The 22783-nt window shown below is 39.4% G+C and overlaps 2 protein-coding genes across 3 annotated transcripts; both read right to left on the reverse strand.

Annotated features, from left to right (window-relative positions):
- Positions 1-321: 321 nt before the first annotated feature.
- p2rx3a (purinergic receptor P2X, ligand-gated ion channel, 3a) lies at positions 322-7011 on the reverse strand. Its single transcript, XM_014972548.2, has 12 exons — positions 6631-7011; positions 5644-5776; positions 5474-5545; positions 5021-5090; positions 4619-4703; positions 4388-4465; positions 4134-4266; positions 3659-3795; positions 3479-3572; positions 2402-2467; positions 2237-2314; positions 322-1460 (listed from the first exon to the last, which is right to left on the reverse strand). Exons 1-12 carry the CDS (start codon positions 6762-6764, stop codon positions 1341-1343), a joined length of 1200 nt encoding a protein of 399 aa, XP_014828034.2. The 5' UTR covers positions 6765-7011; the 3' UTR covers positions 322-1340.
- Positions 7012-10819: 3808 nt separating this feature from the next.
- ssrp1a (structure specific recognition protein 1a) lies at positions 10820-22351 on the reverse strand. Of its 2 annotated transcripts, XM_014972562.2 has the most exons (18): positions 22248-22351; positions 21596-21675; positions 21148-21333; positions 18725-18830; positions 18025-18218; positions 17807-17907; positions 17162-17291; positions 16952-17055; positions 16212-16340; positions 15901-16122; positions 15281-15353; positions 13145-13280; positions 13022-13067; positions 12798-12930; positions 12542-12709; positions 12363-12460; positions 12087-12267; positions 10820-11263 (listed from the first exon to the last, which is right to left on the reverse strand). In XM_014972562.2, the coding sequence occupies exons 2-18, from the start codon at positions 21647-21649 to the stop codon at positions 11195-11197; spliced, it is 2130 nt and encodes a 709-aa protein (XP_014828048.2). In that variant the 5' UTR covers positions 21650-21675; positions 22248-22351; the 3' UTR covers positions 10820-11194. The 2 variants fall into 2 exon arrangements, with proteins under 2 accessions (XP_014828048.2, XP_087865648.1); XM_088009522.1 differs by lacking the exons at positions 21148-21333; positions 21596-21675; positions 22248-22351 and adding an exon at positions 18982-19117.
- Positions 22352-22783: the final 432 nt, after the last annotated feature.

A 22783-nucleotide genomic window follows, 5' to 3' on the forward strand; every position in this document is an offset into this window, starting at 1 on the left:
TTGATAAATAATGATAAAAAAATCTAATAAAAAATAGGCAGTGGAGAGAGAGGAGTGGAAATATTAATTTATGATGCATTAACTGAGAACTGAGAAAATGCCAAAGTACATAACTTACTGTATGAAAAGTAAGTATGTAGGGGTAAAGCTGGGAAATAATGAAAGAAACGAGTGTAATGGTGTTTTTTTTCCCTCTGAAGTCCCTCCCAGATATTAACAGCGTCTGTCCATTAGTGTGCACAGGAAACATCTCATATTGACCCTGAAGTGCAGCAATTATGGCCAATTTGCAAGCCTCAAGCCACACAACACACACACACACACACACACACACACACACACACACACACACACACACACACACACACACACACACACACACACACACACACACCCACACACACATGCACACACACACACACATACATATCCCACAGTCCTTTTCAATGATGTGGATTATTGGATCTGTACAGTAAGACACATTAAGTCTTTATTTGAGATCACAAACATTTTGTTGTATTGCAAGAAAACAAATAAACTTCTAAGCTGAAAATGACAAAATATGATTTTTTTAAAATTATATAATCACACAAAATGCGACACATTATTGTACCTAAAAGGACTTAAGAAACTGATGAACTAATGGCCATTTTACACTCATTCACATCCTATGATTCAGATTTTCAAAATATTCATACGCCCTCAAATGTTTCGCGTTAGTCCTGTTACAACCACAAACTTTTATGTGTTTTACTGGGATCAGCACAAAGAAAATCTGACACGATTTCTTGCCTTCAGAAGTCGCATGATTAGTAAACAGAAGCCATAGATGTGCAACTTAATTCAACCAAACTGACAGTCTGCTTGAAGAAAAGCGATCAAAGCCCACACATGAATCTGTGGCAGGGACTGAAGATTGCTATTCCAGCATATTCTCCATCCAGCCTGAATGAGCTTTAGTTATTTTGCCAATAAAAATGTCCCTTTTTCCTTAGGAGTAGCTGTCATTGCGGCAAAAGCTGGTTGTCATGGCAACCCGTGGGAGGTTGAAAACATTAGCAACTTTTCATATTGCTATGTGTAGAAAACTTTTAAAAAGCTTCTACAATTCTCCTTCTCCGACTTCAAAATTGTACATTGCAAAAAAAAACAAAAACAAAAAACGATTTTGATTTGTCGCTAACTAAAGTTGAAGGGAATGTTGATCAATTTTACCCGCCCTAATAAACCTACAACCACCTACGAAATCCTGACCGCTGGAGAAAATGGTAAGAATGTGTTATAAGGGTGAAGAGAGAAAAACTATTGAGGTTTGTCCAGTTTCTTTCAGATTCCCATCATCAAAAATTGGTGGAGATGGATACGGCTCCAGAGTCATTGCAGCTGCTGTTTCCTCGTCTGACTGACAGCTGGCTTCCTGGTTTTGGAGTGAGGGATTCATTAATCTGTTCTTCTGACACCTGAGTGGATAAGGCGATTAGAAACACACCACACCACAAACACAGACAAATCCGAGTCAAATTAGCGTCATTTGCCTTTAAAACAGCGTTGATCTGTGCAAATTCGGCTTTTTCGGGAAATCTATGATAAACTACAAAAACACTCCACTGAAATGCATTAATTTGTTTGAAACAAAACTAATGCATTTCTAGAATGAGAAAAAGGTCTTTGAATTCATGATCACTTACACGGCATGGTTCAACCACAGCTTGACCTTTCACCTACTTTAGCTTCTTCTCTCTAAGTGCTTCGTGATAAAGACTACACGAATCAACTGTGACTAAAAAATCGCCGCTAATGGACTGATGAACCTCCAGCTGTTACTGAAATGGGTGTTTACCAAAACGATTGAATGGGACACAATGATTTGTCTCAACATGCAGCAAGTTACAGTTTTATAGTTACATTTCTACACATGGACTTGGGATTTTGCTGAGGATAATTGTCCTCAATGCTGCAAATTATCATCAGATAAATACTGACCATGACATGACTTCACATTATCAAATATGCCTCATATCCTATGAAGAGATAGAACAATTTTACCCAACTTAAATCTACGAAAGATAAGTGTAGCCAGTCTACCTGTGATGTTTCCTAAACAACTGAATTCAAGTTTGCCTTTGAGATTCATTGCTGGTTTAAAGGCAACAAGCTCATAATCTTTAAAAATATTATTTTTTTTACACTTCTTCACTTTTCATTATTACTTTACTGCATTTCAAACACATAGTACCTCCTCATACTTCTTTTCTTTATAGTACTGTGCTCTTTTCGAACAATGCAGTAAGATGAGATCACAGAGAACCGTACCCTGCCAATACAGAATGAAAACATGTTAAAACCACTGGCGTTTACAGGAATATTCTATTCTATCCTCAGAATATCACATAGTTCATACCATCCCCACTGAGGTGACAGCTGTGATCACATTGATCACTGTTGGAATTAAGCTGAACTTTCTTGCCTGGAAGAACAAGAGAGATCGGCACAAAGTTAATCTGTTTTAACAGTGTTTTTTGATCTTGTTATATATATTTTTTTAAGTTAAAAAGGTACAGTCTGAATGCTAAGCATTCATTTAACTCTTGATGACAGTAGGAAATCCCCCTGTAGAGTCAGAGTTGGGAGAGGGATCTCGGCACTGAGCATCCGATGAACGATTGGATTGGGTTGATTCAGCAGGAGCCTGAGCTGGAGTGTGAGCTTGACTGGTACCAGTAAGATATAGCTAAACTCACTTCCACGCACAGCTTGGGCTCTGGAACATAGCTATCGGAGAGGGACTGCAGACTCTCTTACTACATGCAGTGGTATAGAGATAGTATCAAGCCCCCGGCTGAATGCCCTGGTGTTGGAGTTCTTCCCTGTGAGTTAAAGAGCCGAGTCTGTGTGGCTTCAAATAACAAGAGGGAAGGTTTTGAATGTTGTCTCTTTTTATGTACCAAGCTCCGATTCAGATCATCCGGTCTTTGAGTCTCTGGATTCGGATGTCATCAGTGAATTCTCCCGTGCCCAAGCTGGCAATTATGCGGCAGCCTGCAGGGTGTAATTGAGAGAAACAGACTTCCACATCGGAATCCAGACAAGGTTTTCTTATTGGATTTCTTTGATAGGAATAGGATATTACTAACAAGCACAAGTACTTGATGTCAGGTCACTTTAGGACAAATGTTGATGATTTATTTTGCAATTCTATCGTTAAACTTGTCTTGTTATGTCTTGGACACTTGACCGGACTCAAACTGAAGAAGAGGTGATGTAGGTCTTGCTTGTTCTTGTGGACTTTCCAAGCAGCAGACAGGCACAGGATGACCAAACGGACAGCGGCTTTATTGGTGGGCAAGGAAAATATTTGGGTGAGAGAAGAAGCTAGAGAGGATTTTAAGAAAAACTCTTAATGGGCCTTAAGAAAGTTTTGTAAAACCATTTGATGGCTCACATTGTTGCATATCTTAAAACAAACCAGGTAACTTACAGTGCCGGTCACGATAACATCAAAACGAATTGCAAATGCTTTGTGAAGACGCCGATAATCAGTTCCATCCTCTGTCTTGTAGTATTTGGCAAATCTGGATTCAAGGACAAAAATATGTTTAAGAAAAAGCAAAGTGAAAAAACAAACAAACAAAAACAACTACTGAGTATTATAACCTACCTAAAGTTGTAACCTTTGGAGAGTTTGGCATTTTGAAATGGAGCATCCAGTTGAGAGAAAGAGTACTTAGGAACGCAGAAGTTGACATCATGGTCCAGGTTACATCTCCACTGTATGATTATTCCTATTTCACCACCCTGTCAAATATAAAGTAAACATCAAAGCTCAAAAGCTGTAAATCCTGAACCTGTGGAGTTCAAAATCTACGCTGTAGTCCAAAACTGCTTGCATGACCAGATCCTTTTTAATAGGGATACAGTATTACATAAATGTAATACAATAGTGGCTTTTGACTGCAATATGTTTTGTCCTTCATTTCTCTACAAACTGTACTGTCTGCTCTTGAGTACATCTTCACCACAGCAACAGCTTATGACTTTTGTGTTTATATTGCTTTCTTTTAATACGGTTTTCTTTATCAACAACACTTAACTCTGAAAATTAAGGACAATTTAAACAGTAGGAAAAGTGAGACCTTTTCTGCCAGCATAGTCACATTCTGCCGAGTTTCATTCAGAATATAATCCACTTGAAAGATGGGACAGAACGGATCTTCGATCTTGTCATACTTGCAAGTCTTAATATCTTTCGTTGAATTAAAATTTCCTCTGAAAAATAAAAAGTTTATGATAAAAACATTAAAAAAGGTAATTCCTGAAACTACTTACACTTCTGCTTGACCCTTAATCTGATTTAAGTTAAGAAGATGTTTGTTTGTGAATGACCCACCTGGTGACGTTGAAGAGGGGGAAACGAATGCTGTTTTTGATGTAAATGGTGAAGTTCACAAACTCGGGCATTGGTTTGCTGGAGATGGTGATAATATTAACATCTTAAGTGACAGAAACATTACAAGTAAGTCTTCACCCGTGTGCGTGTGTGTGTGTGTGCGTGTGTGTGTGTGTGTGGGGGTGTGTGTGCGTGTGTGTGTGTGTGGATCTTCGTGTGGCCTAATCTCACATTTTCACTTTGTCATCCTCTGCTGGACACCATCCTTCAATCTCACAGTAACCAGCAGTTGTGTTGCATTCACCTGTAATCATACCTTTTGAAGAAAATAAAATTGGTTATCAATTTGACATTGTCTAATCATTTTTAGAAGACACTTCTACAAGTGCGTGTGTAACTGTACCATCTAAAGGTAAGTGACAACAGATACAAAGGAATCCTAGCAGATGAACAAAACTGCATTACAACAATCTGAGTGAATTTGATAGGAATTTAATTTTGGTATTGGAAACGATGGACGTGGAATGGCACGAATACATCACGTAAGGCATGCAGTGTAAGACATGGAGGACATGAGGCGTGTGAATGCCCTCACAGACCAAGGATCCCACAATCCTTAAAGGTTGTACTCACCGTCAGCTTGAACAGAGCCAAGATGCTGTATACAGTCTGCATTTGAGCTGCAATTAAACTCTTTCTCAGACTGAAACAAAGATAGAGACAAAACAAGTTTAAAAATCCAGAAGACATTTTATGACAAAGCTAAATTTTTCTGGGTACACAAATAACAGCAAGAAGCATGCAAAAATGATTTCTATGAGATGAAGCAATGTGCTCAGACAGGTGTGTTTTACTGCATAAAGCTTCACCAGCATCTGGTCTGTAATTTGAGACATAAGCTGTAGGTGGATCGATTTATTTGCAGAAATCCTCATGTTATTAGTGTGTCATCTGTATATTTACAGATTTTGTTACATGACTCCTTACATGATGTGTGTTTAATTACAATCACGAAGGATTTAAATATGCTAAATAAATTAAAGCTTTATCCAAGTTGGGAAAATACATGTCTGAAATGTTCCAAACCTCTGGACATCTTCCTTGGAACTGGTTGTCCGTCTCTATGATTTTAGTAATGATGCTAAACGCGCCTTCGCCCTGAAACACACCGCAGCATGTATTTGTTATGAAAGCATGAACTGAGTATGAGTTTCTGTTTTTAAAGGTGTTTAAATGTGTAGTTTTGTGTTACACACCTGAGGAGGGTAGATATAATCAGATATAATCACAGCGTTGTCAAGTTTGCCAAATCCTTTCACTTTCGTTGTGACTGAGGACTCGATGTTTGTGTCGGCCACCTGGTAAGCTTTTTCATAGAGGAAGACGTAGCTGCAGGGCAAAGGAAACGACACAAAAATCCTGAGCTGAGACTGAGCTCAGATTCAGATCTTACCTCTAAAACCACTCAACCAAAACCTTTGCAGATATCTAGGTTTTTAGGCAAGAATATCAGTTTAATGTGGAAAATGTTGATAATAAAAGTAATAACGATTGTTTCGGCGATAATCCAGATGCATCCCAGAAAAGGAAAGGTTTGATATCAAACTTCTGACCTGTAGGTGTTCTTGTGGTTTCTCCTTTGAATAATTTTTGTTAAAACCACGATAGAATTTGGACAAAGTTTAGATTTGTCTACAAAATACTTTAACACGATAAACACACACACACAAAAAACAAATTTGTATGTATTTCTCCCAAATAAAAAGAAATTAAAGCAATATCTTTTTTGAGGTAGCATCGACACAAAAACAAAATACAATTTCGAGACAGAATCAGAAACCAGAGTGGATACAAATCACAGTTGTTAAGTAATAATTTATGAAATAATTAGTAAAGAAGCCATCCAAACCAACCTTATCCTAATCCTATGTGCAAAAGTATTAATCCTCTAAATTTACAATTGGCAGGAGTAAGTAGAGAGCAACACAAGCTTTTTGTGACATGCTTTAGAAAATTGTATGACATTAAGTTCTGGTGTTTTTATATACATTTTTCAGTCTTAAACACATCTTGCCCACCTGAGTGGACATGTGAAAAACTATCCTCAGAACTACATGCTGAATAATGGAGGTTCAGGCTTCAAGATGAATAGAAAAGGATTTCAAAATATCTGGAATGAATCAATTTTAGCTCATGCATAAACTGCAACTTAAATAAACATATAAAAAAACCAGATTACTGACCCAACAAAATATGAGATGATGATTAGCTGTGCCAGACGATACATGATCCCTAAAGGCCAGCTCCTCACCACCACGGACTTGTAGGTTTCGTAGGTCAGGATGCTGGTCATGCAGCTACACAGAGCTGAATTCATGGCTGCAGAAATCCTTTTTTCAGAGAAAGAAAAAGTCCACCTTTTCTCCAGGCCTTTGACCTTTGAAAATCAGGGAAACTCTCTCCTGGTTTGGACGAGAAATCTTCACAGAGTGTCTCTGCTTGGCTTGTCTTCTTCTCTGAAAATCAGTCTCTCCCCTCTGTGTCATTGGTTAATGACATAAGTCAGACCTCACCCTCTTTACTCAAAGGAGCGAGAGGAGGATGTCTATTTCCTTCTTCACCACAAATCCCAGTCTCCCATGCTGCTCTCCACATCTCTGCTTTGAAGTGAAAACACAGCAGCCTCGTGGACGCTCGTAAACACTTAGCAGGCAATCAATGCGCCATATATCTCCAGTCGTTTCTCTGCTAGTGTATCAAATTCATTTAGCAGGTGTCTCGTATGTTTTACCACCTCATTCCATCAGCTGAGTGTCGGTAATCGGTGTCCAGTTCACTCACAACAACCGGGCAAAGAAAGCAAGAACGTGTCCTCTGCTTCCCTCCAGTCTTTCTTTGTTTTGTCATCAGAACCGCATGATTTAATGTGTTTCGTTGGGATTCCATGCGATAAAAAAAGCCACAAAGTGGTGAACGAAGTAGAAAGTAGAAGATAAACAATGTATGGTTTTAACAATTTCAAAAGGAAGCTGTGAAAAGTTTGTATTCACTTCCCAGAATCAATCATTTTCAGAGTCTCTTTTGGCCATAACTGCGATCATTTTTATTTTCAGCCTCTTATTGACTTTCTTCCACTGTTACCTTGTTTGTTGCTTCATCCACATTATCAGCCCTAACCAGCTGTCCATGTACCAGAATAAGAAAACCCTCCCCCACATCATGATGCTGCCATCACTATGTTTCACCATGGGAGTTGTGTTGTCTGGGTCAAATAAATAGTTTTCCACAACAGGTTAGGTTTATTTTCTAAAGGATCCCACTTTTATCCCACATTATAAGTTACGATATGGAAAAAATGTTTTTCCACTGGGAGGCTAATTCACTTATAACTGACTCACTATTACGGAAGTGTTGACTTAAACAAATTCCTAAATTGTGTTGAAAAGCTACTTTTAAGTTAGTTTAGATTTTTTCCAAGTGTACTAAGATATAGGCCAAAAATACTTTGTAAGATTTTTAGTTTTTGCAGTGCAGTGAATTATGAAATACTATGGGAAATAAAAGCCATCATCTAATATAATGATTACATTAAATTAAATAATGTGATTTATTTATATCAATCCGTTACCCGTTTATGCATGTATTGTCACATCTGACAAGGGGCAGGAAGGCTGACAGATTTCAGCTGGTGCCTTTCCCCACCTGTGTGTGTTCAGCACTTTTTCCTCGTTCGGTGCTTTCCATTTCTCATTACTGCACATAACTTTTGAACTTATTTGTTTTAGTTTCTTTCTGTGTGTTGGTTACTTGAGTTGTTATCCACACCTTATGAAAATATGTCAACAGCACCTTTAAAAATATATTCACAATTAAAAAATTATTTTACCCACCAGATAAACATCACACATGGCCAAAAATATAGGCGTACTTACATTATTTTCTTTAAGTCAAACCTCTGGCAGCATTAAGGGTCTGGATTTAAATACATTTTTAGTGGCTTACATGAAAAAAAAAAAAACAGCTCATAAATCGCGTTATGTAGCCACTCAGACACCTTCTAAATGCTCAATATCCATCCATTAAACTTTTTTTTCTTCCAGATTTCTATACAGAAACTCGAAAGAAAAACGAGTCACTGGTAACAAGACAGTCTAAAAGCGCTAGATGAATGGCAGCTGGTCATACGATAGGACCATTTCTGGACTCAGGGAGGTAATGTAATAGAGTGACATTCAATGTCTCTCTTTCTGTGCATTTCTGCGTGTGCGTAGACACCGTGTCATTTCTTAAGTGGCCCCCATTACGTTTGTGGTCTTCTAATGGTAACCCGATATGGCAGCAGAAACACATAAACACATGCTGTGGATGTTTGAGGAGCACGAGCTTTCAGGCAGCACGTATTTGTATGAGTTGTTGCGACGGCCAATTATACTTCCCAAACATTTACGCTTGAGACACTCGCAGAGGAAACTGTATGCAGACAGAGCAGATAATTAAGGATGAGCAAATAGGGAAATACAAACATGAGGATGGGATCAACGCTGGTAGATTTGCATTAGTTATGTATGAGGCAGCATTAAGTGTCCACTTCTAATTAATGGTTGTAAGGAAAGTAAGGAAAACTGAGACATTATTTAAAGAAACAAAAAAAAAAAAAATACAGATGAAACCAACGGCAGGAAATACTTGCAGAACTATAACAATAATTATTAAATAGACTAAAACTGGGACACACTACTATAACTCAAAGAGAAAGACATGGCTCTGTATTTCTATTGCTGTGTAAGAGTTTTGAACCATCCCTAAATCTCCTAATACTTTATTTTAGTATTGCTTTATTTTAGCTGGAGTCTGTTAAAAGTGTCTCAGGATGTTTAGGAAAATGTTTTAAGAGTTTTACCTTTGGGCTTTTTCTGCTTTTTCACTTATTCTCTTGTTGCAAACGACAAAGAGCCTTGCTGCGACTTCTGTTCAACAACAGACTGTCTTCCTGCTAATCTTCACTCCCAGTTAGCGGCACAGAATGACGCCACACTTTTAAGATTTTTGCTTGTGAAAGTTTGTCTCATTTTCTTCCCAATTCATTGTTAGTTGTATGTGTTGTTCGTTCACATAAAATGCAAATAAAATGCATTACATTTGTTGTTTTAACATGAAAATGTGATAAAGTTAAAAAACTATTGAAACTTTCCATGGCAAGTTTAGTTTTCTAAGCAGGGAATGAGTATTTTAAAAAAACTTCATCATTCACTGGAGAAGAATGAAATTGTAGAATTTCCACAAAATGTTGCAAAGGGATGATCATTATAATGATTCTTTGATTCCTGACTTTTCATCCAGTCAGCCAGATGTTTATTAACAGCATAGACATAATCTGAATAATATCTGCAGGGGATAGAGCCTCCTGGGGAGCCCTTCTCACTGAAACCATCACTTAAGATGAACATCTCATCCGGTGATGTTTGGCTTTTAAAAGCCACACTCCAAACCACCTTCCTCCCCGACTTTGGGGATTTGTTTGAAACCATCGTCTCTGCAGCGTTCGCCCTCTAAACACGCTCACCCAAACCCAACTGACTGGTTAAACTGGCTAATGTGTGCACAGCCAGTGGGAATACCTTGAGCAAGACGGCTCTGAAAGCTCGCTTCACGTAATGGGTTGGGGAGGGTTAATGAGCTGCAGGCTTACAGGCAGAAATTTGTTGAATGCTGATAAGACTTCCCTGATGCAGGAAATGTTTTATACGACTCCATGGGTTTGTTTTTTAAACTAATAAGGCAAATTTAGTATCTCGTTTGAATTTATGAATTGTCTGATGACAGTTTTCAATCATCTTCTCTTTCATTTGCTTTAAAGGACATTCAAAAATGTGTCTCAATTCAGAATAGAAATAATCTAGAGACAAGATGTAAATACTTTGTGTAAATCATGAGATTTAGGCGTCAAAAATCCACAATCTGAAACTCCAGCAGCTGATTGGCTGGCTGATGTGAACTTTCTATAGGTTAGCATTGATCCTGACAAAATCTGTCCTTCACTGCAACACAAATACTGTTGTGCAAGTTTTATTTACTGCAAAAAATGAGATAATTTCCCTTATGTCTACCAAGTTATATGTTTTTTTTTATCTTATGGAAATCCCAAAGATGTGTTGTCCATTTCAATTCAGCATCCTTTATTCTGTTGCCGTCCATCACTGTCCTCTGATTGGACCATAGAGACACATTCAGGAGGATCCCTGAAACTTATAAAATCCCCTACAAAAAATAACCCATTAATGTCCCTGAATTCAACAATATCACACATATGTGATCATTTAAACTTATACCACTTTGGTTAAGGTGAATAAGCACATAATTTTTTATTTTATAAGAAACATTTCAAGGCTGTCGAGGAGCTTTAGCGAAACACAAAGACCAAAATCCCAAGAATTTATTGAAAAATTCTGTATTTATTTTGACCTTAAAACAACAAAAAGACATTTGTTTTTAAAGAGCACTACACAAGAGGAGCAAAAATTGACCCCTCATTACACTGACAAACTAATAACTCCTACAATCCTCGGCGTTATGCAGCTAACAATCATTCCCATAGGTTCAACTGTCTCATTATTCCACCGAGCCGTCAGGAGGAGACGAGCTCAAAAATCAGCGCAGATTGGTTTCCAGACGTAGTCACAAAATACGTGATTGTACTTTTAAAATTAAATGTGCTGAAGAAAACGGTACAACTCAAGTTTGTTGATTGGTCTGAAATCAACGGTAAAAACAGTTGGTCCTGGGTTTGTGGGTGTGATCAGTGTCTCTTCAGTCGGACTCTTCCTCTGAGCTGGCAGGAGTGGATACAACTTCCTCCTCCTCTTCCTCCTCCGATTCCTGGGTGAATAAAACATTTCAATAAGAACCACAGGGGTCGATTCATCCGTTATCACAGTGAAGATTTAAAATAAATGGTTGAATCTGAGGCTCGCCGTAAACTTGAAAAATACTTGAACAGAAAGGGAAATTAAATGTTAGCTCTCATCATTCCAGTTTCTTCAAAAAGTCAATGTGGACGAACACAGGTGAAAAAACTCTGCAAACAATATATAAGAATAAATAAAAATCAGTAAAACAGGGAAATGTATTCAAGAAGCAGAATATGGATCGACTTCGCAGAGTTTCCCAAACTATTAGTTGTGAAAACGACTTTAGGTAACATTGAAGTCAATTAATGCTTAATTAGGACCAAAGTATCTGTCCTAAAATGTGTTTGGTGCGTTTAGTGGGACACAAATATTCAGCTGAAACTTAAGACATGAAGCTGAAGAAATGCTGGATGTCACTGAACTCTAGTGACTGAAAGTTTTTAATGATAAATAAACTAACAGAACTCAGATCGACTTCTGAGAAACTCAAAAAACTCAAGTCTGGAAACCTAAACGGCTCCTCAAACAACAAAAAAACAAAACAGCCTCTACCGTTGAACAGAGCGATGTGTTTTGATGACAATAAGTGGCGACACAAACTACACAAATACAAGAGGAAAACATGTATATGTGCTTCCAGGGAAGTTGAAAGAAAATCAATCATGAATCTCTTTAATCTGTTGGTCAGAATTACTTTGCCGTTACCAGAGTGATGTGTGAAATTTGTGGCTTTTTCTTTTTGTTTTGAATCGATGCGTCTTTATGCTAATAGTATCCATGACTGGTTTTACCTTCTTCTTCCTCTTCTTCTTGGATTTGCTCTTGTGGTCGGAGTCGGAGGAACTGTCATCGCTGGTCTCAATGAACTCTCGGCTCTTGAAGCTGTCGTTTCCTCCTCGTTCCTTTTCTTTCTCTCCGCCGCTGGACTTTCTCTTCTTGTCATCCTTTTTCCCACCAGATTTTCTCTTCTCTCTAAACGATTGGAGGCGTAGGAAGACAATTAGGGATGTAACATGAGCTTCTTTAGGAGGAAAAAAAAAAAAGACACTCTGAAATAAAAGCCTTACTTCCTGGGACTGGAGGTCGATCCTCCTCCGCTCTCTTTGTATTCCTTCTTTAATTTGTCATATTGCCTTTTTGCCTCCCCTGCTTTTGTTTCCCATTCCTAAAAGAAACAGAAGTACAAAAGATCAGGGGTTTTGAAAGAAGTGCTGCTCAACTAAAGCATAAACAGGCCAGGTCTCACCTCCTTCTCGTCTTTGTTCAGCTGTCTCCACATCTCTCCGGCCTTCTTGGATATCTCTGTGATGGAGATGCCGGGGTTCTCTGACTTGATGCGCTCGCGGCTGGAGTTCAGCCACAGCATGTAGGCACTCATCGGCCTCTTGGGGCCAGCTTTGTCCTTCTGCTTCTTCTGCTCAGACACAAAATAGAAACGTTGCTTTCATTGAAGACAATCTGAGACTTGGGAATATGGGTATTCTCTTTTGCTGCTTTCTCACCTCTTTGCGTGGTTTTCTTTCCTTTTTCTCTTTCACAACTTTAGCTTTTTTGGCCTTTTTCTTCTTTGCGCTCTCGTCTTCGCTATCATCTCCTTCGTCGCTGCTGTCGCTGGCAGAAGCATTGCTGTCATACCTGATTGAAAGGAAAAACGTCGAATGAATCTGTGAAAATGCAAACGCGAGCTTCGATCTGAAGTTGAAAAAGTAAAAGGAAAGGCACTTACTCTTCTGCAATTTCCTCATCTTCCTCTCCAGGGTTGAAAGACTCGTCTAAAGAGAAGAACAGGAGCTTAGCCTTCTACTCTTCAAATTATTTCAAGGGTTCAGACGCTGAATCGGTCACTTACCGCTTCCACTTCCGTCTGAATCGTCACTGTCGTTGCCCTCCTCCCTGATCTTTCCCTCGGCCTTCATCCTCTCCAGGTAGGCATCGTGTTGGTCTTCGTCAGAGTCGCTGTACTCGTCGATGTTGCCCTTCATGCCCTGGAACCAAAACGTACAGTCAGGAAAACATTAATACAGACTGTTTGCAGCTATAATAAGACTCAACCAGGACCGAGAAATGCATCAACTACTCAGGATCCAAATGCAGCGTTTCCCCGTGCATCATAAGCCTGGCGGGCTACCAGGCTTCACTTGCGCCTCCAACAGGGTAAGCATTGTTTGTTTATTTATTGCAGGGTTTTTTTTACACACCAGTAATGATGATAGCAAAAACAGGTTAAAGACTCTCTTTGGTGAAACGGTAGGAAGGACAAAGGAAACATAATATGGTCAGCATGTGAAGACATACGGAGACGTCAGGCGTCTTTATTCACCTGAACTCCATAACCACTGCCTGTCTCTACCAGTCTACAGGCTAACGCTAACAAGTCATGGATGATAGATCAACTGAAGTGCAAGAAATGTATCTTAATTGTATTTTTTTATGTTTGCCTTTTTTAATACTTTCTAGTTGGTACTTGGGTATTTTTAATGCCTTTGAATAAACACATAGATAGTTAGTTATATTTTCACATTTCCTGTCAACTTTAAACTTTTAACTCAAATAACACAGGGCATCGCTGAATGACTGCCCTAGCGCTCCAACCACCAGGCTTAGCAAATATGAACATTTACCCCCTGATCTTTTCAGCCAAATACTGAAAAATCTGTTTTCCCCCAGAGTCTGACACCACTTCTCCTTAAAGGATATATTTAAATACATGGTAAATGATGGGATCAGTCTGGTAAAGAGTGCAATTGGTAATATAAAAATTAGTTTTTAAAACTAAATCATAAAAAAAAGGAAGTAAGTAAAACAGAAGCAACTGTGCAAGACCAGAGTACAGATATGGACATAATCTGGCTTTGGCCAGATTTAAAATATGCACATTATCCACCCTGTTAAGAATAATAATAATAATAATAATAATAATAATAATAATAATAATAATAATGCCTTCCATCAGTGCAGGAATCTTTAAACTTACATTTGACAGAAGGGATTTTGCAGCTGTAATTTTACTTCACATCACCCAAACTTCTGCAGCCTGCAGCTCTCATAATGGTTCTAAATAGGTTTGGCTTAAAATAATAAAAAGCTATCCAATGTTTATAAATATAAATATAATGGCACATGCAGTTTTTTTTTAAATGGCATTGAAGTTCGAGGACAGAATGAATCTAATAAGAAAAGCTTCCTGTTTGTAATACTTTTTGACGTAAAATCTTCATCCTGAGTAAATTAACTTAAGATGCAAGTAAAAAGCTCGTTGGCTCAAACTAATACTTCGTAGACATGGAAACCAGTCGGGCTATTCTCTCCTCGCCCCCACAAGGTCCGTCCCGGCTCCATGCATCTTTATCCACAGCTGACGGAAGCATCCAGTTAGGAAGGCGGCCATTTATACATCAACAGGAAATGGAGAGGAGCACGATCTGTTCTCATTGCTGTTCTCTGGCGACTCCGTCACCGTGGCGACAGATGATCATGGTGAGGGGAGAAACTTGGCAAAACTCTGAGCCAGCAGGAGCTCGTACTTGTCAGCAGAACGTTACAGGTGGTGCAATCAACGCGGTCGAGTGTTAAACACCAAAAGCCCCCAGGCAGCGCATTAGTCAGCACAATGCAAACACACAGAGTTATCAGAGTGATCAGCCTCACACACACACACACACACACACACACACTCCTCCAATCCACACGGCTCATGATTAGCAATAGTTCATTTGAGATTCATCAAGTAATCCGACAAGATTATCCCTCCAGAAACTGCTTGGATCCATCAGCGGCACACCATGCAATCAGAAATCACTCCACACCAATCAACCCGGGTTCCTTCAGCCACACGAGGCGCCCGCAACCATACCCACCTTCTTCTACAGGAGGTACAGACACAGACACACAGGAGAAGGGTGACATGAATCAATATCTGTAAAGGGAAACTGCTCTAATGTTTTAATTTTACAAACTAGGACGGGTTAATTTGCTCATAAATTACCTCTTTGAAGCCTCTGTTCTTGATGTTGAGCTTCTTGGCATTAACAAAGTCAAACAGTTTGCCATATTCCTCCCTACAAAGAAAAAAAAAAGACAAGGAGAATAATTTGGGTGTAATAAAAATCAATACTTGAAAAAGAGAAATTAAAAAGACAACGAGGAGAACGACTGCACTGGAAGGTGATGTCGCTTCACAGGAAATAAACAGGAAGTCCAGATTTTGCACCATGGAAACCAATAAATTAATATTAAGGATACATAATAAATTGCTGATAATTCTTTTGTTAAATTAGAAATTTAAAATGTTTTTTGACTAAAATTGAAGAGTTTGAAAGTCGTGACGCTTAAACATTTTTACAGACAAAGATTTTTTTTTTTCATCTCATCTGCAAAATGTTTTTATTTTTTGTACAGTTTTGGCTTCATTACAGCTCTGAGTGTTTTGTTATTTCACCAAAAGGGCTTTTGAGTCTATATACTGCAGTCAATCTGATAACATAGAAAGCCTTTTAATAAACACTAAAGCCTCTTCCTCTTCTTCTCCAGCACAGCCGTCGTCTTTCCACGTAGCTGAAACCTGAAACACAGCGACGGCTCTGCGTGTGAATGAGGCGGCCTCACCTCTCGATGCTGCTGAACGTGTACTGGTTTCCTTGCTTGGTCTCGATCTCAAAGTCGAAGGACCGCGTCGTGGTGGTGCCTCTGGCGAAGTTGACGCAGGAGATTTCCTCAAAGCGCAGGTGAACCGGGGGCTTGTGGACGTAGATGAAGCCCCTCTCCAGAGGGTAGAGGAGGCCTGAAGACGCCTTGTAGGAGCAGGTGATGCACTGAGCGCCAGAGTGGCTGTGGAGGAGGAGGAGAAGAGGATCTTACTAGGATTTATTTATTGTGAAATAAAAACCTTCAAAAAGCGTGCTGGAGATGCATCCTACCCTTGGAAGTTTCCAGGCACAGTGATTTTGCGGTTGACCAGGGCCTTCATCACCCTGCTGACCATCTCATAAAGAGAGCCAGACATGTTTTTACTGAGTTTGCCCTCAAAGCGTTTTTCCACATCCTCCCTGTGGTAGAGTTGACAGGAAAAAAATTAAAATGTCTGAATGCAAACATTTGATGGGATTTCTGAGAAGAAAATTAAAGAGGTTATCACACTGGTAAAGCCGTTTCTGCTTTACCAGAAACAGCAGCATAAAAAAAGCTCTAAAAACCATAAAATAGCTCCTATAAAGCTTTGGCGCCACCTGGTGGAAAGCATGAAGGCAGTAAAGAATGCCTTGAAAAACGTTTCCACAGCCATTTTTTCATGTTTCAACCAAAAAGTTGTTTTTTTTAATCCACAGATAAAAATCTACAGTGACTCTTTTACAAACCTAAATCCTACAAAAGGTGTAAACAGAAAAACAAACATAAGCAAATAAAATAAGCAATGTTTTAATAACAACATATTTTTTTAACAGTAACATTAAAAAATATCTCAAAAATGGTGAAAACCTTTTATGTTATATATTTAAATAAAAGTGTATATAGCACACTTTTCATTCATTTGTAAAAAAAATAATAAATTAATTTAAAAAAACTTTGAAAAGCCCATTTTATTGCCTTTCAGTGTTGCTTTAATGACCCATCTTCAGGGTTGTGGCAATAAAAATCAGCCTTCTCCTAACGTACTCACTCGCTCATGTTGAGGGTTAGGTTGATGTCCTCTTCCTTGGAAAAAAGCAGAATGAGGAAGTGATAACGCGTCTGACCCTGCTTGATGGGAGGATCCAAACTGATCTAAAAAAAAAAAAAAAATCAGGGAAGGTGAGAAACATCAGAGTGAAGTGAAACTCCAGGACAGAAAAACTGGAAACCTGGAAAGGAGGAAGAGACGTTCACTCACCACAAAGAACATCTGCCGCTGATCCTTGTGAGGCAGCAGGAAGAGTCGCAGCACGGTGGTGTAGGGAATCTTGTAGTCGAACGTTTTGCCGTGCAAGTGGAGGAATGTCGGATAGATTCGAATATCATATCTGTAAGAATAGGCCAAAAGAGAAACGAAAGACAAATTAAAAAACACATTTTAAAAGTCAGTTTTTATTCTGTTTATTGGTATGTTTTCTTTGTTGCTTTAAAGGCTGTATCTTGTGGCATATCTTTGTTTTTTTTGTTCACTTTTAAACCAAAAAAAGAAGATTTATTAGGAAAACATACAAACAAGATAGTCTGTGTCATCCATTTGGAAAAATAAGAACTAGAAAATAACAAAAATGTTATTCATTTAGAGCTTGAGAGCATATATTTGGGAGCTAAAAGAGACCACAACACATAAGTTTAGTCAAGGAGAAATGCATCAGTCGGTGAAAATACTTGATTGGTGAAATGTTAAAATCAAGTGGGAAATCAAATGATTGCTTTTGTTCAGAATAAACCAGGTTTATCCTTCAGAGAATAGGAGGATAAATATTCATAGTTATGGTAAAAGCAGATTTGATACGTTTTTAATCACCATGTGGGAATCTGAAGTGATATTTTGTTGTTCTCCTACCTTCCTCTGGGCGTCAGACACTGAAGCTCCTTGAAGATACAAACAGCGTCTCCTGTGGCCTGAATGACATCAGCCTTCGACAAAACGTTCTGGGCGAACGCCTAGAGGAAACAAAACACGCAAGCCATTCAACGTTACCATCAACGCTAATAAAGCCAAATCAGTTCCCAGAACCGCTTTTCAATAACTGCTAAAAAACAGAAATGATCAGGCATCACCTCCACAGGGTCTTGTCGTTCGTCGGTCTGACTGGGCGGGACGTAGAACCGGACCTCCATGAGAGAAACCTCGGTGTCGTCGTTCTGGTGGAACTCCAGTGTGACTTCGTTCTTCCCAGTGGCGCACTGGGAAACGTTGGACAGAGGGATCTCGAATGCCGTGTTGTCGTTGATATCGAACGACAGCAGCGGTCCTGGGAAAAGAGCGAGTCTCTTTCAACTTTGAATAATCACAAACATCCAGGAGATGCTGGATTATATTTGACATTTCCATGCTTCCCCAGACTCAAATTTCTAGATTTTTCTGGACACTTGTGGAAACAAATGATTGATTTTATTATCCAGAATATCTTTGCTTTGTCTGGCCTTTACTTTTGTCTAGTTAACGAACCACAGGTCTATTTTTGACACGCTGATATAATCGCATATGTAAAGAGCAAAAGAGATTAAACTTTCGGATTTTTAATGAATCTGCATTTTTCTGTAGATTTTGTCTGCAACTCAAAAGCCTTGTTGTGGCAAATGCAACAAACATAATCTAAAACAGAATTAAAGAGCCCTCTAATCTTTTACATGACGGAAAAGAGAATAAAGTTTGACGGGTCAAACCATATTCTAATTTTCTGGGTCTCCAGATGTTTAAGGACTGTGCAGAAACAAAGTGTGTTTGCCTTCAGTGACTCCATGCCGGCTTGTTTACCTGAGAACTTGGCCGTCCCCCAGTTCCAGCCCTTCACAGACATGTCCTTCTCCGACAGCTCCACCTTGTAGTTCAACTTGAAAAACTCTGACAGCTTCTCAAAGTCCTGCAGAAGGAAAAAATAAAACAGCAAAGAAACAGAAAGATGAGAGGCGTAAACGGTAGACGGAGAAGTCCTGACAGACTTCATGGTGAACGAGTCAGAGCCCATTAAAACGCAGCCCAGAAGGAAGCAGGAACGGTGGATAATTAATCACAATGTGATTGGGACTGTGCCGCCAGGGAACACAGGAGATGAATGTAATCCATCCGCCTCGTCTGTCCTCCGACAATCAGCTCGTTTATTTATCCTGCAGGCCCGCTTACAACTGGAGAGGACGCACACACAGCGACAAACACATGGTCACTGAAACACACACACACACACACATGCACACACACACACACACACACACACACACAATCCCAGCAGTACAAACACATGTGGAAGTGATTGTGGCGAGCAAGTGTGCGTAGAGAGGAATCAGCTAATTTACGCACCTGGGTATCTGCCTGTCCATGGAGTTATTAGAGCCAATTAGAGCCTGTGTGTGCGCATGTGTGTGCGCATGTGTGTGTGTGTGTATGAACACTAAAGGTCATAAGGATGTTTGTTGATCTGGATTAAAGAACTGTTTGTACTATTTGTAAATAGAAGCGTACGTAAAATCGGGAGTTGTTTTGCCGAAGCCAATTTAATACAAACCAACACACATCTCATTTCCATCACAGATATAAACATTCACTTCTACAACATCGCTACATCCTCTGTGTTTTGGGTTTCAAAGACTTTCTAATCAATAAAATTTCTAAAAAGGTGTTTTTTTTGGGACTGTAGCTCTATTTTTGCTTTTACTTTTTATCCACTCCTGGTACCAAACAATGAAGAAGATAAACCGAACAACATAAGAGAAATGACAGGAATAAAAAACAATGTATCCTCCAGTGTTCACAAAAACATTTGAACTACGACGGCCAATCTGGTAGATGTGAGACCGTCTCGCATGAAGGACATTTTTGAAAGACATTTACACGCATGCTGCAATTCGTATCCGTTTAGAAGTGTGTATTGCAGTGACCTCTGACATTTTCATATTTTACACTGAACTTTAAACACTGTAGATGAGGATTTTGTACATACAACAAATTATAGCTGTTATGGTTACAGTGTTTGAAGAAGATATTGATGATGGATGATTGTGAGCTTTGATGAAGAGGACTTTGAGACAAAACTGCCAGAAATTGGAGGATTTATTTACTAGTGTATTTTTTAACTCAAGCTTTACAATAACTTCATACTTTGACTTTTACTATCCTGATGTCCTCACTTGATATAAATTTCATACCAAAGTGCTAAACCTGATGGAAAACGACTGAGAACACCATGATGAGGAAACAGAGGAAAATGTGTTTATTGCAAAATCACCATCATTGTTTTAATATCACACAGCTCTGCCAAAAAATAAGCTACCTACTGTTACGATGGAAATATGAAATTGGGCACAAACAGAACGAGAACCGAAGAGGTTTCACTGCTAAGCCTGAGCAGAAGTATCGCAGGAGCCGTCAGCCTCCCGAAGACGATCGCAGCTCGGCGATTCGACAGACTCTCTGGCAGAGATTCGCCATCTTCCTCAGGACGTTTCACAGGGACGGATAAATCAACTGTCTGCTCCGCACGCCAGCAGCTAAATCTCTCGCCAATTCTCGATTACCGACACTAACTGTGGGATAATAAACAATGACATCACGGCTTTTCCTCCAGAACCAGAGGATCTATCTTCCACCAAAAATATGCTGATTAACCCCAGGAGACAGTCGCAGCCTGCAGGTTGTACCCACACCCTCATCCCTGTGTTACAGTTGCATCCTGACGTTCTCCATACGCTCCGAGAAAAGAGCGTTAAAAACAATGTGAGAGACAAAAGAACAATGATTTTTTTTTTCCTAAACATCTTGTTTTGTGAGCTTAATTGCTCCAGTGAATTGACATAAACACCGACCCAGAAGAGTCGATGATTGCACTGTTTATGAAACACGCATACTGGCGCTGGTTTCCCTCATTAATCCCATTATAGGTTTGAGGAGAGGAACCGACTGATTCACAGGACTCTGACAGAAACCCACATGCACTTATAGCCAGCCAAATGGCAGCCCTTTTCACACCAAGCGCACTGGAGTTTTTCTGTAGGAAACAACAGGGAAAGAAGGGTAGCTGTTTATCAGAAGACACTTTAAAACGAAAGCTTTGTCAGGAGGAAAAGCCCAATCGTTCTGAGGAACATTTTTATTTCCCAGCAATATTTAATCTGGAGAAGCAAGAACTCCATTGGACCGAGTCATTTGGGAATGATTAGCTAAATAGACACAGAAGCAGAGCTTACCGTGTCCCTGAAGCCGTCATATTTGTAGATGTGCCCCGTGCTGGTGCCGAGTTTGATGCCGTGGCCTAAACACACGCGCCTCCACTGCGCCTGGTTGAGCTCTCCAGCCGGGATGTTGTCCACCTTCCCAGTCTTGTTGCTCTTATAAACCACGTTCTGTTTGCTGAAACGCAGCCGTCCGTCATTCTGCAGGAACACAACGCAGATCTGGGTTACCCTTTTCATAATACTCAAAAAGAAAGCAGATAAAAGTTATCAAATTTATTCATACTGCACTTTTAAAAACAACATTAGCTGGCAAAAAAGGTATATGTATTTATGACAAATAATGAGGGGCGTGAATCCTTTTGAAAGGCACTATAAGCTTCGGTCTAAACAGGTTAAAAACAAAATTAGGTTGTTTTTAACTGGGTGGGTCATATTGTAAAAAGATGGTGCTGTTACGTACCCATGAGCCTTTGACCTCCTGATAGATCTCGTTGAACTCTAGCATGTCCCCCATGTTGGCTGCAGGCGATGACTGATGCTCTACAGAGAGACCGAGAACTGGATCAGACACACACATCCACAGGGATTATGGAAAGCACATGTGCTACTTCAAAACTCAAGTCAGAAGATGTCAAGATATATTTATTACAAATGACTAGAAAGTTTTAAGTTAGCTTGTAAACTAACAAACGGCGGGGTAGTATCACTGTAATTACTGTTAATATAAAGGAGGAGTATGTAATTTCACTGTAGTGAAATGGAGCACAGTTTTGTATTTTCCAGGAGCAGAATAGCAGCTAAGCTAGCTGAAAATACATGAGGTGCACTTCTTTTGTGTTAAAGTGCTTGACAGGCTCCAGCAATCTTAAAAGAAGTAAACGACACGCGCTACAACACCGCCCAGCAGAGACACATCGAACGTTTAATCAAGCGCCCGGACAGAGCAAGGCCGGCATGAGGAAAACAAATCGCAAATTAAAAGGTTTAAACGTCAAATAAAAGCGCTCGAAATGACCCTCATGAGCGCTTTGCAATCTCCGCTGCCTCATAATACCCACTGACTCTAATTCTATCTAAAACAGAAAATACCGTATGAAAACGTGAAACCTTACATTCACTGACGAGCCTCTGTTTCCCGCGTGTAGCATCAGGAGCTAGCGCTACGTCACAGGAAGTAGCAAGCGGTATTTGTATCTACGTCCGGCTAAGTAAAAAGAAAAAAAATATTGGTTTATGTATGTATTAAAAAACGTGTAATGAAATGTATTGAAAGCAACAATATATTGTAGGTAAATTACTGGCTTACTCAAATTTGACAACAATAAGACGGAAGGGAGTTTGCGCAGATCATAACTGACTGCAGTAACAAACAACTGCCACAGGAGGGCGCAGAGTGATTCTGATAAGAACTACGTCTATTCCCAAACTGCATACTCTGACCCAAAAGAGCTTTAAATGCTAAGTGCGAAAAGGCGCGACTAGTTTTAACTTATATTATTATTATTATTATTCAGAATCAAACGTACATGTCCTAACTCGTTGCATAAATAAATACACAATTTCATTTTTATAAGTTTAAGAACAGAGCAGTGTTCTTCAAGGTCTTGACAAGATTAACCTGCTGAGAAAGAACAACTGTGTGGCCAGT

The sequence above is a fragment of the Poecilia mexicana genome, unplaced genomic scaffold (genome assembly GCF_051168715.1).
Source record: "Poecilia mexicana isolate PSO_F unplaced genomic scaffold, ASM5116871v1 scaffold_10, whole genome shotgun sequence".
NCBI lineage: Eukaryota > Metazoa > Chordata > Actinopteri > Cyprinodontiformes > Poeciliidae > Poecilia > Poecilia mexicana.